We start from the raw sequence: 15,567 nt of genomic DNA, 5'->3' as shown, positions 1-15,567 counted from the left end.
ATTAGATTTGTCAGTGCTCCCAGAAGTTATTAAAGTAATAGGAATATAGAACATAATAAATTCTCATTCCATTTGTGGAATTATTTTCCTGGGATTTAAAAGGATGAAATTGACCTATTTTGAGTAGATGACCTTCCTTAGTGTCTTGAAACTGAGCTCGTGTAGTGAATGGCCCCACGAATCCAAGGCTTTAACTCTGGCTCTTGAGTAGTGAAGATTAGCGAGAAACACCTTGAGTTGGATAGATCATATTACTTGTTCTTAGCCAGTTCTTTGTCACTTCTCGTCCCCTTGAGGTTCTTTAGGACTTGGATCTGGCCTGTCCAGTGTTTTCTTCCCAAGTGACAGCTGTCTTTTTCATTGAACTTGTGGTTGCTAGAGTGGTTTCTAGTTGTGGCTTTGGGGAAAAGTGTACACATCCTTTAGCGTGTGTATTGATTTCATTAAGCACTAACAAGTTCCTATTATGGATGTGGCAAAAAGATTATATATCCTGCTGTGGCCAAGGTGAGAATCAGAGTTAGGTCCGATGGTGGTTTTAATGTACTTTCTTAGCTGTCAGCTCTCAAAATATTTCTTTTGCCATGTACGCTTGTCTCACCAGTCACTGTGGGCATTTGGAAGGAGGGCTGTGGTGTCTGAGTCTTGTCGCTGTCCTAGCCAGCCAATGCAAGAAATCTGAGTCTTTAAACATGTTTTGCAACAGAAGCACAGTGAAAATGAATAACTCCCTGCTTGGTAATTGTCAGATTAGAGAGTTGAGTTGATTTCAGCTGCTAAACTATTGCTCCTGCGTTTTCCACATCCATGAAATACAAAGGGGTTGAGCTAGAAGCTGAACTCTGAGATCCTTGCCACCTTTTCACCTTAAAGCAGTGAATCTTTGTAGATTATTTGTGAGCTTAATCCTATATAAAAAGATGTATTTTGTAAATGATTAGAGAATGTTATCTCTTTTTTTCTTCATGTTTAATTTCTGCTTTCGACAAATAAGAAAATAAGAAGAAAGATACTGACTTTCCTTAAGAGTGACCACTTAATGGGCTAAACCACTAAGGTTTTGCACCTGTGATCTGCTGGTTTATTATGTTTAATTTATATACCTCATAATCAAAAAAATCTGAAATGACCCAGAGATTTCTAAGTATACCGTTTAGCCAAAAATATATTTTCAGACTTTCTAAAGGACACTACTATTTATTGAGCACCTACAAAGTGCCAGGCATTGAGAGCTTTATCTGCATTATTTAGTTCTTGAATAGACCACAGTCTGGTTGGGGATGGGTAGAAGAGACAGCAAATCATGGTGTGGAGGGCTTAAAGATTGACACATGCACACAGTGTTGAGGGAAGGTAGAAGAATGGCATGTACCTTAGGCTTAAAATTGAACGGAGAACGCTTATTAGAAAAGGTAACAAGTTGGGTGAGTCTGAAAAGGGAATCAATCTTATAACCTCATGCTGGAGAGCCTTAGGATGGAGACCAGTGATAAGGACTCAGGATTGGGTGGGGAAACCGAGGATACAATCTCCAGAGAACAGAAGCATGCCCTGGGTCTTTCTCCATGTAAATGCCTTTCTATTCTGGTACTTTTACACTTGGTTTTTTTTTTTTTTTTTTTTTTTTTCTTTAAGTTTGGGGCTACTTCATGTAAATAAAAGGGATACCAGAAAGGCACCTTGCCCAAATCCTTGCCCCAAGGTAAGTCAACCTAGAATTCATCCCGATCACCTGGAATTGCTGTGTAGAAAGTTTTCCCCCTTGATCAGGACATTTGTTTCCCATGTATTCAAGATTTTGACCCACAAGATTCCCAGTCCAAGGTCACTGACTACATATTTACGTAGCAACCTCAAAGTAGGACTAAGTTTATCCGTAGCAGTTATATTATGATTGCTCAATTTTTTTTTAAATTACCGCAGTGTGCTAGGTCTTGTGAAGTATGTAGCCTGTCTATAAGGAGCTTATCTTGCTGAGAAATTAATGTGAAAAAATGAGCAGACAGTACAAGAGTTTTTATTTAATTTCAACAGAAAAACAAAAATTATGTTAGTTTGGCTATGGAGTGATTAAGTCTATTATTCTTAACAGATCTAGCATAGATCCAAATGTCTTTGGTTCCTATGTATGCAAGAAAAATATATACCCAAAAGTAAACATTTTCATAATGCTGTGCTAACCGAATACAGGGATTAGAATAACAAGATCAGCTCATGCATTTTAAGATTATAATGTGTAATGATGATTTTGAAGATGCATTTGTCTGCGTTATTGAAATGAAATGTTATGCTGCCCTAACAGAATTTGAATTGATGCTGATTCTCGTCCTGACCCTGTGCGTCCCTGTTCCCGATAATTGTACACAGCACTGAGGCAAGAGGAACTTAAGTTCCAGGAATACATTTATGGTTAATCTGTTGTTCAGGTTACCCAGATAGCCAATGTATTTTAAAGCAAGGCTCCAGCAAAATGGGGATGGGCTCTAATAGAATGGATAATTGCCACTTGCTCTCCTTTTAACTCAGCCCTTGTGCCTGTGACACTTTTTAGCCAGCAAAATTGGAGGGACTATGTAATGTGTACAGTATGACTGCCTGTTTGCTATTAGAGAGGGATGGGAAATAATCTGCATAAAGAAACCCTAAAAAATTATACACCAGGCAACTAACAAAAGTGGCCGGGGTATATGAGCACTACAGGAGTAAACTTTCTTAATGTATGCCTGTTACAGAACGAACTCCTGCTTATATTTCTCAGAGCATACTGCTGAATTAAATGAAATAGATGTAACACGACTAACTCAGGGCCTACAAAAGACCCTCGGTATTAGCTTCCTTTGCTTCTCTGGAGCAGTCCCCAATTCGCATGACCACCCTTGTTGGATAAATGGCATTTTTATATTGCTTTCGGTCACCAGAAGGCAGTTATGGTTCTCAACAGGGGTGTTAATTCTCTGTTGTAATCCCAGATCTGTTACTGAGTTTCTAGATGACTAGAGGCATGTCCCTTAACTTCTTTTTGCCTTAGTTTCTCCCTTTACAAAATGAAGCTAATGATACCTGTCTTCAGTCCCTGATTGATGGGGAAAAAAAGCATTTTTATTTTTTTAAAAAGGAGCATAAAGATTCATCCTGCAAAATAAAGAGTATTGCTAGCTTATTCAGTTTCAGGCTAAAATGTTCTAAGGACAGCCCAAGGTGAGGAGTGGTAAATGAAGTATTTGAGATCTTAATTAGACCAGAAGTAGAATTCCGACTACTTTCTTCTATTTAAAAATAGACTACTTTCTTCTATTTAAAAATAAATAAATAAGTAACAGAATGGAATTGGATAGCATTTTCCTGTCCATTTTTCCTAAATGAGGTAAGATTGAGGTAAGGCCACTAAAATGAAAGTAGGCTAACAGAAATTTGGAAGACTCTGCGAAGAATACGCCTGAAGTTGAGATTCACTGCACGTATTTGAAAGCAAAGTAGAAGAATGGAAAGTTTCAAGGTTCTCAGGTGGTCTTTAGAGAGTCTAGTCATCCTTTCTTTGAATATAAATAAATTTCTTTTTTGATGTATATCAATAAGTGCAGTGCAGACAAAAAGAATCAAAAACAAGAATTTTATTCTATGTACAGATTTTCATCAGTAGCTATAGTGACATTTTATTTCTTAGAAAAGGAGCATAAAAAGGATCATAACCAAAACATATTGCAGCCTGATTACTCCCAAGCCATGTGGAGCTGGGGACATGGGGGTTAGGAAATTAACTCCTTTTCTCATTGGTCTTTTGGAAATCGCTCTTGACACATGAGCATTCAGTCTCCAAACTGGGACTCTCAGCAACATCAGAACCAGTTTTGGAAAAGCATCTTCTTTGCCTCAGGTGTCCTCACGTGATACCATCTGCTGCCATCTGCTTCTGCATAGACATGGCGGGACTCAGTGTTCTTTGTGGAGTGAGGGCTCATACTATTCATTCCTGTTTTGAACATCCTCCATTCCCAAACATCACTTCAGTAATGTAGGAAATTCACACACACACAATCCATGGAGCCCAAGGAAATTAAGAAAAAATAAAGGCAATGACATGTCATTGCTAAGGAATATAGCCACATTGAGCTTACTAAGAGTGTTAATTTGTGATGTTTTGAAATGTGCCATTTGCAGCCGTTTGTGGACCACAGGCCCTTTTAGGTCAGCAGGTTAGATCACTTTGAAGAGTAAATATTAATGGGCTTCTGTTAGCCTGCAGTGGGTGGACAGCAACGAGGAAATAAACATACAAGCCTCAGCATTATCTCTTATTTTCTACTGTGAATTTATTATACTCCATCCAGAGAATTCTTGGACGTTTCTTTTGAAACAAAACTGTTTTACGGAAACATTTTAAAATTAATGCTTTGTATATCATCATTTTCCCCTAAAATGATTTTTAAAAACATTTAAAGATGTAACATGTCTGAATTTCTTCCTTCAGTGCAAAAAAGTTATCTTTCACAATATTAAAGCCTAAAATACTGAGGTTGAAAGAATTTCTTGAAAATGTCAAAAATCTGTTGTTTTGCCTTCCTAGTGTATATTTAATAACAAGTCATAGAATTTACTTGGTCCTTTCATTTGGATCTCAGAAAAATTCCTGCCAGGTGAATAAGACAGTTATTATCCCAAGTGTCCAGAAACAGCCTGGAGAGTTATCGACTTGTTCATCATGAAGGTAACAGACTCTGCACTGTGGTCAAGGTCTTTGTACCTCTTTGTACCCACCATGGAGTACTGACAGGCAAGCCGAATAAGCATATTCATTTTGTATTCATAGATATGTAAAATATTTTTTTAAACCACTGCCAAATTACCAAATTAAAAGCCCACGTGTTTTTGTTACCTTCAAAGTGTTTAGTTTCAAGAAGACATTATAGTCAAAGCTGGAGCCAGTTGGGGGCAGAGCCATAAAGAATTCATTTAGACTGTAAACTTTCAGTGACCCACCGAACGTTCCGCCTTGTTTATGCTTCCCCTTCCAAGTAAACATTTGTTTTAGTACATGAGAGCATTTCTCTCCATTTTTCCTCTCCCTAAGTAAAAATGCCCAAATTTCCGTAAGTGGCCAGCATTTCTAGAGGACCTGCTGCTCCATCTTCATCTGTTTTCCACAGCGGTTCTCCGCCTGGGTTTTCCAGGACAGGGTAGATGGTATTCACAGGCACAGCTTTCCCTCCAGCTCCGGAAAGTCTAAGGGAATGTAAGTGAGAGGGATGCCGTCCGGGGACATCCTCAGGTTTCTCCAGTGCTGAGAAACTAGGTAAATCATTCATGAACCTTGGTGCTTTGTTATTAAAAACAGTAACCACTAATATTTATCTAGCACTCACAAGCGCTAGGCATTTTGTAATGGGTTCTCTCTGCATTATCCCACACAACAACACAATTCTCACAACTTTCTGAGGGGGTTAGCACTGTTATCGTGCCCATGTTACACAGGAGGAAACAGCTTACTTGGCTATAGGGGTGAAGACCACCAGGCTGTTGAAGCTGAACTCAAACTCAAGTCTGCTGTCTGCAATGATTGTTATTACCCACTGGACCTTCAGCCCCTGCACCAGTGGGGCAGCACCACAGCGGAGCCCCAAGGTGTTTCCACACCTGTCCTCTTACTTGGCCTTCACAAGAGCCCTAGGTCATGGGGCTGATGCCTCCAGATGTATGTAGCTATGGGCAGCAGGGGTTGAGGATGGAGTACAAGACCTCTCAGAGGCACTGCCAGTGTGGGCCCAGGGTTCCAGGGAGACCTATAAGGGGCTGTGAGACCACAGAGGATCCCTGTGGCTACACATGCCTCAGCCTGAACTGATACTAAAATTACTCAGTGGCTTTATTGAGCATGAACTACATTCTAGGAACCATACCTATATATTGATATAATTTCATTATGTTTCTATAGCATAGGAGCATTCATGTAATAAAAATAACAGTGAGCATTTTATGTGCACTCCTTGGTCACCAGATTAGATTAACTTATTTGGGGGAGAGCTATGTCTAGCACAGGCCATAACAGATGTGACAGGACAAGTTCAGATGGACCTCTTCCTGCTGCAGCATGAACTGGTTGTGGCCCCAGCAACCTGGAGAAAGGCCTGCGTGGTGGGAGTTGAGAGCCACAGTGATCCTCAGGGCACCTTAGCCTGATCAGGATGGTTGGTGGCGCTCATGGTGCAGGGTCTGGAGCCATCGGGTACCCTGTATTGAACTCTTACTACGTGTCGGGCTCAGTGCTAAGCTTTTTCCCCGCATTTCTGCATTTGGCTCATCAAAACGATCTATGAGGTGGATACTGTCCCTGTTTTGCAGATGGAGAAATGATTAGCAGGTGCGAGCGATTTGGCAGCCTTACGGGCGGAGCTGAGATTCATGGCCAGTCTTCCTGGGTCCAAGTCCCCGTGCCCCACCCCTTGACACCAACAGTGTGGAGGAGGCAGGGGGAGAAGTGAAGGGTGGCCCAGTGTTTACCAGGCAGCATAGACCAAGGGGTGGCCCAGGGGAGCGCAGACTCCCCACATAGTGCGTCCCTTGTCACCTGGGCCACCCCCGTGGGATTGAGCTGTCAAGGGAATGACGTAAGGGGGAGGAATAGCCGTCGGGACGGCTGGATGGCCACTGTTCTCCTTCTCTTCATGGCAAAGCCTTGCTCCAAGCTCTGAGTCCTTGGTTGTTTTAAAATGTGGAGTCTTCAATCATTGTGTCTTGGGACGTGTAGCATGTTTAATTCTGTCACCAAAGGCGTCTGGCTTACTTAATGAATTTTAAAATTAAGTTGGCCTTTTTAAAACAAATATTTGAGGAATATTTTTATTCCCTCCCCGAGTGGTTCTAGCCACAGGGTGTTAACCTATGGAGCCTCCCAGAGAGGCCATCATGCAACTGGCTGTAAATCACTGGCTCTGAAGAAAGAAGGTTCTTTCTTCTCCTGCCTCTTGGAGTGATGGAAAATAATTACAGAATTGGGGTGAAAGAGGGATTATATTTTTTGTGTTGGCTTGTGTGCTTTTATTTTGTTTTGGTTGGTCTTTATTGTTTGAAAGAGAAGTTACTGTCAGCATGTACAGAAAGAAGCTTAGGATCAACAGATACTTATTTGAGGCCTACTCTGCGTACGAACTGGGGCTTTTACATGAGTTTTCACATTGAATCCCAGCAGTCTTGCGAGGGAGGTGCTCTTGCCTGCACTTCACTGACGGGTCCGGTGGGAGAGGGTAAACAGCCAGTGTGTGCAGGGCAGCCTCTCACCATACGGCTGACCCTCCACCCGGGAGGAAAGAAAATAACCTCAGTGTTAGCTGTCTTCTCAGCATTATGAAATGATTATAACTAACACATATTGAGTGATTATTACATGTCAAGACTATTCTAAGCACTTGTCTTGTATTAACCCATTTAAACCTGGGGTGGGCTCTGTCACTAGCTTTATTGCACTGTCCCTGGAGGCAAACAAATGCACTAATGGCAACATTGTAAAGTTTTTCATTGTAAAGTTTTTCAATCACCTGTTCCACAGTGCTTTTTCTAAATAGGAATGCAATTTTAAACGATTAATAAAATGCTGTGGTACAAGAGGAAAACAAGAAAAAGGAACAAAATAGCTATTCCAAAAACAGCAGGTTTTGATGAACTTGAAAATTGAAATATTTGAAAATATGCTATTTGCTCAGTTTAGATTATACTACAAAATTAGAGTACTGAATCTGCTTCAGTAAATTTCTTTGTGAATGTGAGTGCTGCTGCCTACATAGATATACTGAACTTATTTCAGAAGGAAATACTCTTCTCAGAGCAGGGCACGGGCAAGGAAGCAGTACTATTGCTAGTAGTCCTCTCCAAACTCCTCTAAAAACCCGGCTTTACTGCAAGTTTGTAATGAAGATGTAACACTTTTACTTCTTATACCATGACTTCCATTTTGTGGTATAAGTAAGGGCAATTACTCTGGTTAGAGATTCTAGCCTGGGTGAGGCTGAGTTAATAAATAGCCTCTAGCATTAGCAAGGGGTGTCTTCATTAAGGCGGTAATGTGTCAGGAGTGCTAAGTAGGTTACCATGGTATTTGGGTTTCAGCCTGGACTCTGTCTTTTCCTGAAATTAAAAATGTTCATTCTTCAGTAAAAGGTGCTTCCTTACACAGCAAAGCAGAGGAACATTAAATGGGTGAAATGACTGGGGCTCAGGAACTCAACTGCAAAGGCTGATTAATGCATGGATACTTTAAGATAAGTATCGACTGACAGGTTTTGTAAAAAAGCTGTTTAATCTCTGTATCCGTCCATCCATCTGGAGGGAATGTTCGCTAGCATGTGGAAAAGCTGCTGCTCTCCTTCAGAAAACTCTGCCCACACACAGGACCAGCTAACCCACAGGATTAGGTCTAATTCATCTCTGAATACACAGAGTCTAGCACACAGCAGATGTTCAAAAAATGTTTGCTAAATGAGTGCATAAATTCTGCTTACCCTTAGGCCAAATCAGCCTAAGAGACATTTTGAATTGTGTGTGATTCCATCACTGCCTGACTTCGAGCTGCATTTGAAGACAGCGGATTGTCCTCAGATGCTGGGACGAAGCCCTGGAAACTGGGAGAGACAGTTGGCCTGTGTAGGGACAAGGCGGTGTGGTTGGATTAACTCATATAGAAGTTCTCAAAGTGTCCCCGGGCCAGCAGATTCAGATTCTGAATCTACTAAAGACCCTGGATAACTTATGGGAAGTTACATTATTTCCAAAATTTTACAGTTAACTATAAAAGGACAAACGGTAACATTATATTGCAGTTCTAAGTAATCCCGTTTCACTGTGAAAATATTAATTTTCCAAGACCTGAGGGGAAACACTTAAAATGTAAGGCCTGTTTTTTTTATCCTCATGCCTCTTATGCCTGTGTCTCATGGAAATATTATTTAGCAGAGAAGTACAAAATAGTCCTGATGGGAGGGAGAAGGATCCAGAAGCTGCCAGTCTAAACTGTCCAGCCCACCTGTGCTGATTTTCTGTTATTGTGATTAAGCTGATGGATGATTCTGAGCAAAATATATTTTCTTTTTACATATTTTCTCAAATATCTATAATCGTAAATGTCATCTTACTAGTTTGAGAAAGGGGCTTTGAAAGCTCTTGGAAAGATAAAGGTTAAAATTTAAAGAATTTTCTAGCCAAACCTCAGTTATTTAGAAAATTCTGGTAGAGGACACTATTTCTCCGGTGCCCAATTAACATTAACTTCATTGCCTAGTACATAGTAGAAGGTAAGGTAACATATCAGATTATATAGATACTGCCATTATGAAAAATTTGAAATTTCTGTTCTTTATCAGTAAACAAAAGCATGAACAACTGATGTCTCTAAAATCTATAACATAATTAAACGAATCTCATTCTAAGCTTTATATGTTCTTAAATTTGTGTTTTTCTTTTATGTAAGCATATATTAGACATTAAACTTAACAGTAACACAGCAACTGGTCGATGATTAATTCAGATGGCATGAAAAGCATTTACCAAGTTGGTCTAATCTGTTCCACATTTGTATCATAATTTCTTGTCACTGATAAAAGTTCAGGTGGCTAATGGATTCTGCTCCTTTTTCTAGGTTTATTTCAATCTACAGAGGACCCAGCCACACCTATAAGGTCCAGAGGCTGACTGAATTCACATGCTACTCCTTCAGAATCCAGGCAGCCAGCGAGGCTGGGGAAGGGCCTTTCTCGGAAACCTACACCTTCAGCACAACCAAGAGTGTCCCCCCCAGCATCAAAGGTTTGTGGACCGTGTATTCAGTCATGCTCTTCTGTGAGAGTGAGGAAATGTTGGGATTTAAGAGGAGGAGGCTCGATTCTGACCTTGAATATGCTCTCCTAATATTTCTCATATCAGCAAGATAGAATCAAAAGAACGTTCTAAAAGAGATGGTTGAGAAATGGGTTCTCTAGGGGAAATGAGAGGCCTTAAGGGAGAGGGCTTACCGGTAATGACTTTTCTCAAGTATGTGTAAATTATTATCACAGATAATTTAATGGTGAGACAGTCTCTCCCCCACGGGGGATAGATGGACAAAGAAAAGAAGCCGACCTGAGTGGCAGATGTTGGGTTAGGAATGCGGGTGAATTCCTGGTGATGGAGCGCTTGTGGCAGGTTACCACGAGAGGTTTGAGTGTCTCTCTTCAGCGCTTCGCATGCATCTTTGGATGACTGTGGTGCGTCAGTAGATTAGAGGCCGGTGTAGGCAACGTCCACAGCCTTTCCTCCAGCCCGCAGCCCTCACTGGAAGGCTGTAGCAGTGGCCTGTTCTCACCTCCTGGAGTATTTGTCTTGAGGTTTGTGAATGACTGGTTTACCCTCTGCCCCCTTCATGGGATCAGGGAGTGAGCGAAAGCCACGCCCCCAAGGCTCTCCCTCCCGCGGGTCTGCTGAGCCCTCATCTCCCATTTTCAGCCACTGCACAGCCGACTGGCCAAGCCGGGCAGACAGCAACAGGGCAGAGCTGACTTAGCCCTTCCCACCTAGCGTTGGGCCCAGTCCCAGCCCCTCATGGACTCCTGAGCCTGCGCCCTCACCTCCCCGGTAGTGTGATTCTTGTGAGGGTCCCTGCTGCCTGTCTTTGCTTTATCCAGCTGCTGCCCGAAATGACTCTGAGGCTGACAGATAAGCAGCCCACCTGAACCAGGTTTTACATGGGGTAAAGTGAGGGTTGGCTGTATTATTTGGGTGGCTAGGCAGTGAGCACAATTTGTGAAGAAGGTTCTGTCTGTGTCTGGCCCAGGAGAAAAGCCATTTGACTTACTGCTTCTGCACAGAGGCGCTGTATCAGCTACACCAGGGCACGGAGTGCGTTACAGGAGGGTGCGGGGCCTCCAGGGCCTGGGTCAGGGTCTGACCACAGTCTGGTTGCATTCTGTGAAGGTTTCCCATAGTTCCTTTCAGGGCACTTTATGGTAAATACCTTCCCCCTGCTCCCCTGCCCCTCAGTGGTCCAGAAGCCCTTTGGCTTCTTCATGTGACGAAGATAACTGGTATAAATGGACGTATACTTGCTGGGTCACTTGGGCAGTAAATGCCCTGGCCCTTTGGTGTAGCTTCGCCTTTCAGCTCTAACAGAGGAGATTCCTGAGCACGCTGTGGCTGATAGGTTTGTTGTTGTAACAGGAAGGCTTGCCACATTTACCAATTAGCTAAATAACTTCAGGGGTCTTCCCAGCACTACCTTAGCCTCTGAAGGTGGTTATTGGGGGCGATTCATTCTGTGGAAAATACAACACCAAATTGATAGCCCTTGCAGGTCGTGGTACACCTTCTTCAGGAGGACAGTGTCCTCACACTGCCACACGATCAGGTGTTCCTCCTCTCATTCTTAGATTTAGGAAATTGTCTTAGCTGGAGGACTGTTTAGTCTGATGAGATTATTTAGTTTTCCATAAATTGTAGTTTTGGCCAACTAATACAGACTTTTTTTTTAAGACAACTTTTATTTTTCTGAAACAGCATTGTACAGAAGTGAAAGTAGAAACAACTGCCTCTGAAGAATTCATGTAATTAGAAATTTAAAAATTAGAAATTAAAAATAAGGGCATTCAGCAAGAGCAGTTACACATGCTAGTTACAAAATGGAAAAATATCAGATATTGAATTAAGCTGTAGAGATACAGTATAAGCTGTAAGAAAATATTTTAAAATTCTACAACATGTAAGTGCTTTGCTGCAAACTAACGTAAGTTCACTTTAATCTGGAACAATGAGTCCAGTAGGTAAAAAATAAACTAAAAAATATAAACGTAAGGTAACTTTTAAAGTCTTACCTCAAATGCCACCTGCTCCTCAGACCTTTCTTAGACTCTCACACGGATGTGACTTCCTTCCCCTGGGACTCCCCAACATTTTGTTTGTACCTCTCATTTTAATCTGCCTTACACTTATGTTTGTTTGTACTTGTTTCATACCTTCCTCTCCCCTTCCCTCAACTAGATCTTCATTTCCTCGAAAGCAGTATTTATGGTACCTATTTTTGCATCCCCCAAAGAACCTAACACAGGGCTTAATCATAGAAGGTGCTCATTAGCCATCAAAAAAATAACAAAAATGCAACCTAGGCCAAATAGTTATTAATAGGACAGCGAGCAAAGGGTTCTTCGCCAGTGGCTTGCTAGGCATGGAATGTCTTCTCTGTGTAAAGGGTACCCTGCTAGTTTTCTAGGAGGCTGGGCAAATAAACTCCCCTCTCAGGGTGGGCACAAGCATTCTCTCTCTCTCTCTGGGTTCTCACTAATATTACTAAAATATGGGCTATTCATATGATACTTTGAATTTTGAGCTTGGATGTGTGGATTTGTATTTCAGCACCTCGAGTAACACAGTTAGAAGGAAATTCATGTGAAATTTTATGGGAGACGGTACCACCCATGAAAGGCGATCCTGTCAACTACATTCTGCAGGTATTGGTTGGAAGAGAATCTGAGTACAAACAGGTAAGAACCAGCGTGCGTGGCACGTGCGTGGCCTATCAGGGTCTGGCTGGCTCCTTGCCTCTGCCTTTGCGGTGAATAATTTAGTAGCCAGTGAACTACATTTTTCTCAAAATTGGTCGCAGAAACTGCCTCACTTGTACCCATTACCTAATTCTTTAGGGTATAGTAGCTCTGGCTTACATTTTATTTTGTATGTGGTGGTATTCTTAAATTTTCAGTTCCACAAGCATAATCTTGTGAAGGGTTTTAAGTTCTGTATTTGTATTTGATATTCATATGTATTGAAAACTAAAGTGTCAGTGGTTTTACACTATAGGGAAGTAGTGTCAACCTAATTACTAAAGCCCGTGTCTGTTTGCCTTTTTTTATGGAAGTTATAATTGAAGGATAAGGAAAATGACCTATCAGCCCTTGAGGCCTGTGATTCAGAAGCTCTGGGTCACTACTTGTCACCCTTTACTGTGCATAGGATCACCTGAGTATCTGTTAAAAATTCAGATTCTGATTCAGTAGGTCTGGGGTCGAGGTTCGAGCTCCCAGGTGACATTGATGTTGCTGGTCCATGGATCGTGGTTTGAGTAGCAAGGCTGTACAGTTCACATGATAAACGCATACACGAAAGAATGTGATTGGAATATAACCAGATAAAGAATTTGGGTTTATCATTCTTGACACCCTTTTTGATCCTAATTCTTCCAAAGCCACACATTATCTTGTCACTGGATGTGAAGGATTCAGAGACTTTGTGGCTTTCCATAATGTTCCCAGGAACTTAATAATTATGTGAAATCAGAATATAACATTGTTACTCCATTAGGAAAACTGAGGACCCATTCCTTACCAGCACTTTTAATAGAGGAATGCATTTATGTCAAACTCAAGAAGTTGAAGATAAATGCCACTGCCTTCCGAATCATTAACATAATTTGCGAACACTTCTTTGTATTCAACTGTTGAGGCTCCAGGTACACAAAACAAGTAGAAAATAATTTGATTCACAGTTTTTGTTAATTTGCTGGTTAATATTCCTCGTATAATAATAAAGAATACTTGTAAATAAAAATGTGTAAAAAGAATCAAAGAAAACTTTAGTAAATTTTACTGTACTTTGTTAATATGAAGTGCCAGATAAAAGAATGAATTGCTTTAAGCACATTTTGCAAAAACTTGTTTTAAACATGACAGGCACCACGTATTGATTAACATCAGTGGATGATTTCACCAGTTCCCATCATTCCTCTGAAATAAGAGCAAAGCCACTCTTGTTTCCTTTCACCTTACAGTCTCGTTTTATACAGTATATTTCACTTCACAGTCAGTAATTTTATGTGTGCAGTTGTTTCACCTTACCACAAATATATTACTGGTTTCAGAGTCTCAGCGCACATGAAGAGCAGAGGATTTTCCCTGCTAGATTTAGTCATCTCTAACACCAGTAGCATTGTCCTGTCGCATAGCAATGTAACAAATGGCTAAAGATGAAATGTTACCAAATTTTACAACATATCACTTGACACTTAACAATATTCACTTGCCAGCAGTACATTCATTGCATGTTCATCGTTGTATTTTATAAACCTTTTTATTCCACCACCGTGCTTTTCCAACCTGTTCTTGGAAAAAATGTTCTGCTTCTCAAAGCATGCTGATTGCTGATTTACATTGAAAAAGCATTGTTTACTCAATATCTATACACATTCATAAATTAGATTTCACTGGCAGATTGGCTATTTTGAATCTGGCTATTTGTTTAATGTTGTATATTTTGTCTCATGAACATACAAATACTAATACACAATTACATGTATGCTTCAAAATATATTTCTTATTGTAAACAGCTATAAATAAGAGTTTCTTGTTGAAAGTAGGTGAAAACACAGTATACCAGGGTGGGCTCAGTAGCTGGGGAATTAGCATTCTTCTCGTAACCGTGTATTTCCTGCATTTACCAAGAAATGATTAAGGCAGGTAGTGGTACTTGAAAAGCCACCGTTGAGTCAGGGACAATTTGTACTGAGTTTTTTGCTTCTCCCTATTCAATAGACATTAACTTAAACATGATGTTTTGAGTACTTCATTCAGTTGTTCTGGACACGAGATAGGGAATGAAATCTATTTATCTTATGTGTGCAGAGTAATGGTTAAAATAATTATAGTCCAGAGATAACAGGCTTTGAATTCATAGAGGCAAAGCAAAAGAAAATGAGAGGCCATCAGTGCAGAGCATACACCACAGCAGAGCTGTGGGCTTATATTGGAAGCACCGTGTATACTTCAATTACAGCACTAATCAAGCAGGATCCACCAATGTGTGGGCTTGTGTTATTCATTTTTATTTTCCCAGGTCTGGCACATAGCTAGGCACTCAGTAAATGTTGCTTGCGTGCATGAAAGAGGCAGTTTCACAGGAACAGGGTGATTTATACTTGCAGTGGTGAGAATCAGTAAACTTCACCATAGGGGGGATTTAGAAGTGATGTTTGTAACTGAGGTGAAAAAAATCACCCATAATAGAACAGTGTCCTTCTGTTCCCCTAGCTCATTTTTACAGGCGACATATGGTAAGGGCCAAGTCTTTTTCTGATATTTTGCTGGAAACATTGACTTTAACTCTGTAATTAGCTTTCTTTGGTTGAGCTATCATGATGTGGGGCGAGCATCTGGTTCTAATTATGAGACTGTCTATTACAGTATTAAGTCCTCACCTAAAGTTTTACTCTGTATTAGAATGCATGCATATATTGATTTGGCTTTTCTGCCATTTCAAAAAACGTTTCAAGCACAAGCTTTTTTCAAGAACCTTAAAACTTCTTTTCAAACAGTATTAATTGTAAAGCATTCTTTTTTTTGAAAAAACATCTTTATTGGGGTATAATTGCTTTACAATGGTGTGTTAGTTTCTGCTTTATAACAAAGTGAATCAGCTATACATATACATATGTTCCCTTATCTCTTCCCTCTGGCGTCTCCCTCCCTCCCATCCTCCCTATGCCACCCCTCCAGGCAGTCACAAAGCACCGAGCCGATCTCCCTGTGCTATGCGGCTGCTTCCCACTAGCTATCTACCTTACGTTTG

General features: G+C 40.8%; 1 protein-coding gene across 7 annotated transcripts in view; it reads left to right on the top strand.

Annotated features, from left to right (window-relative positions):
- FNDC3B (fibronectin type III domain containing 3B) overlaps nt 1-15,567 on the top strand; it is a 356,837-nt gene that overhangs the window by 324,615 nt on the left and 16,655 nt on the right. For all 7 annotated transcript variants that reach the window (XM_089910834.1, XM_089910832.1, XM_022572178.2 and 4 more), the window contains 2 exons: nt 9,623-9,789; nt 12,364-12,491. In XM_089910834.1, the coding sequence (XP_089766960.1) occupies nt 9,623-9,789; nt 12,364-12,491 (295 nt within the window). The remainder of the gene's footprint in view (nt 1-9,622; nt 9,790-12,363; nt 12,492-15,567) is intronic.

The sequence above is a fragment of the Delphinapterus leucas genome, chromosome 4 (assembly GCF_059928025.1).
Source record: "Delphinapterus leucas isolate spDelLeu-1000000601 "Yukka" chromosome 4, BTC_Dleu_Yukka2, whole genome shotgun sequence".
Taxonomy (NCBI): domain Eukaryota; kingdom Metazoa; phylum Chordata; class Mammalia; order Artiodactyla; family Monodontidae; genus Delphinapterus; species Delphinapterus leucas.
Note: the sequence above shows the minus strand (reverse complement) of the source record. Positions and strands in the feature narration are given on the sequence as shown.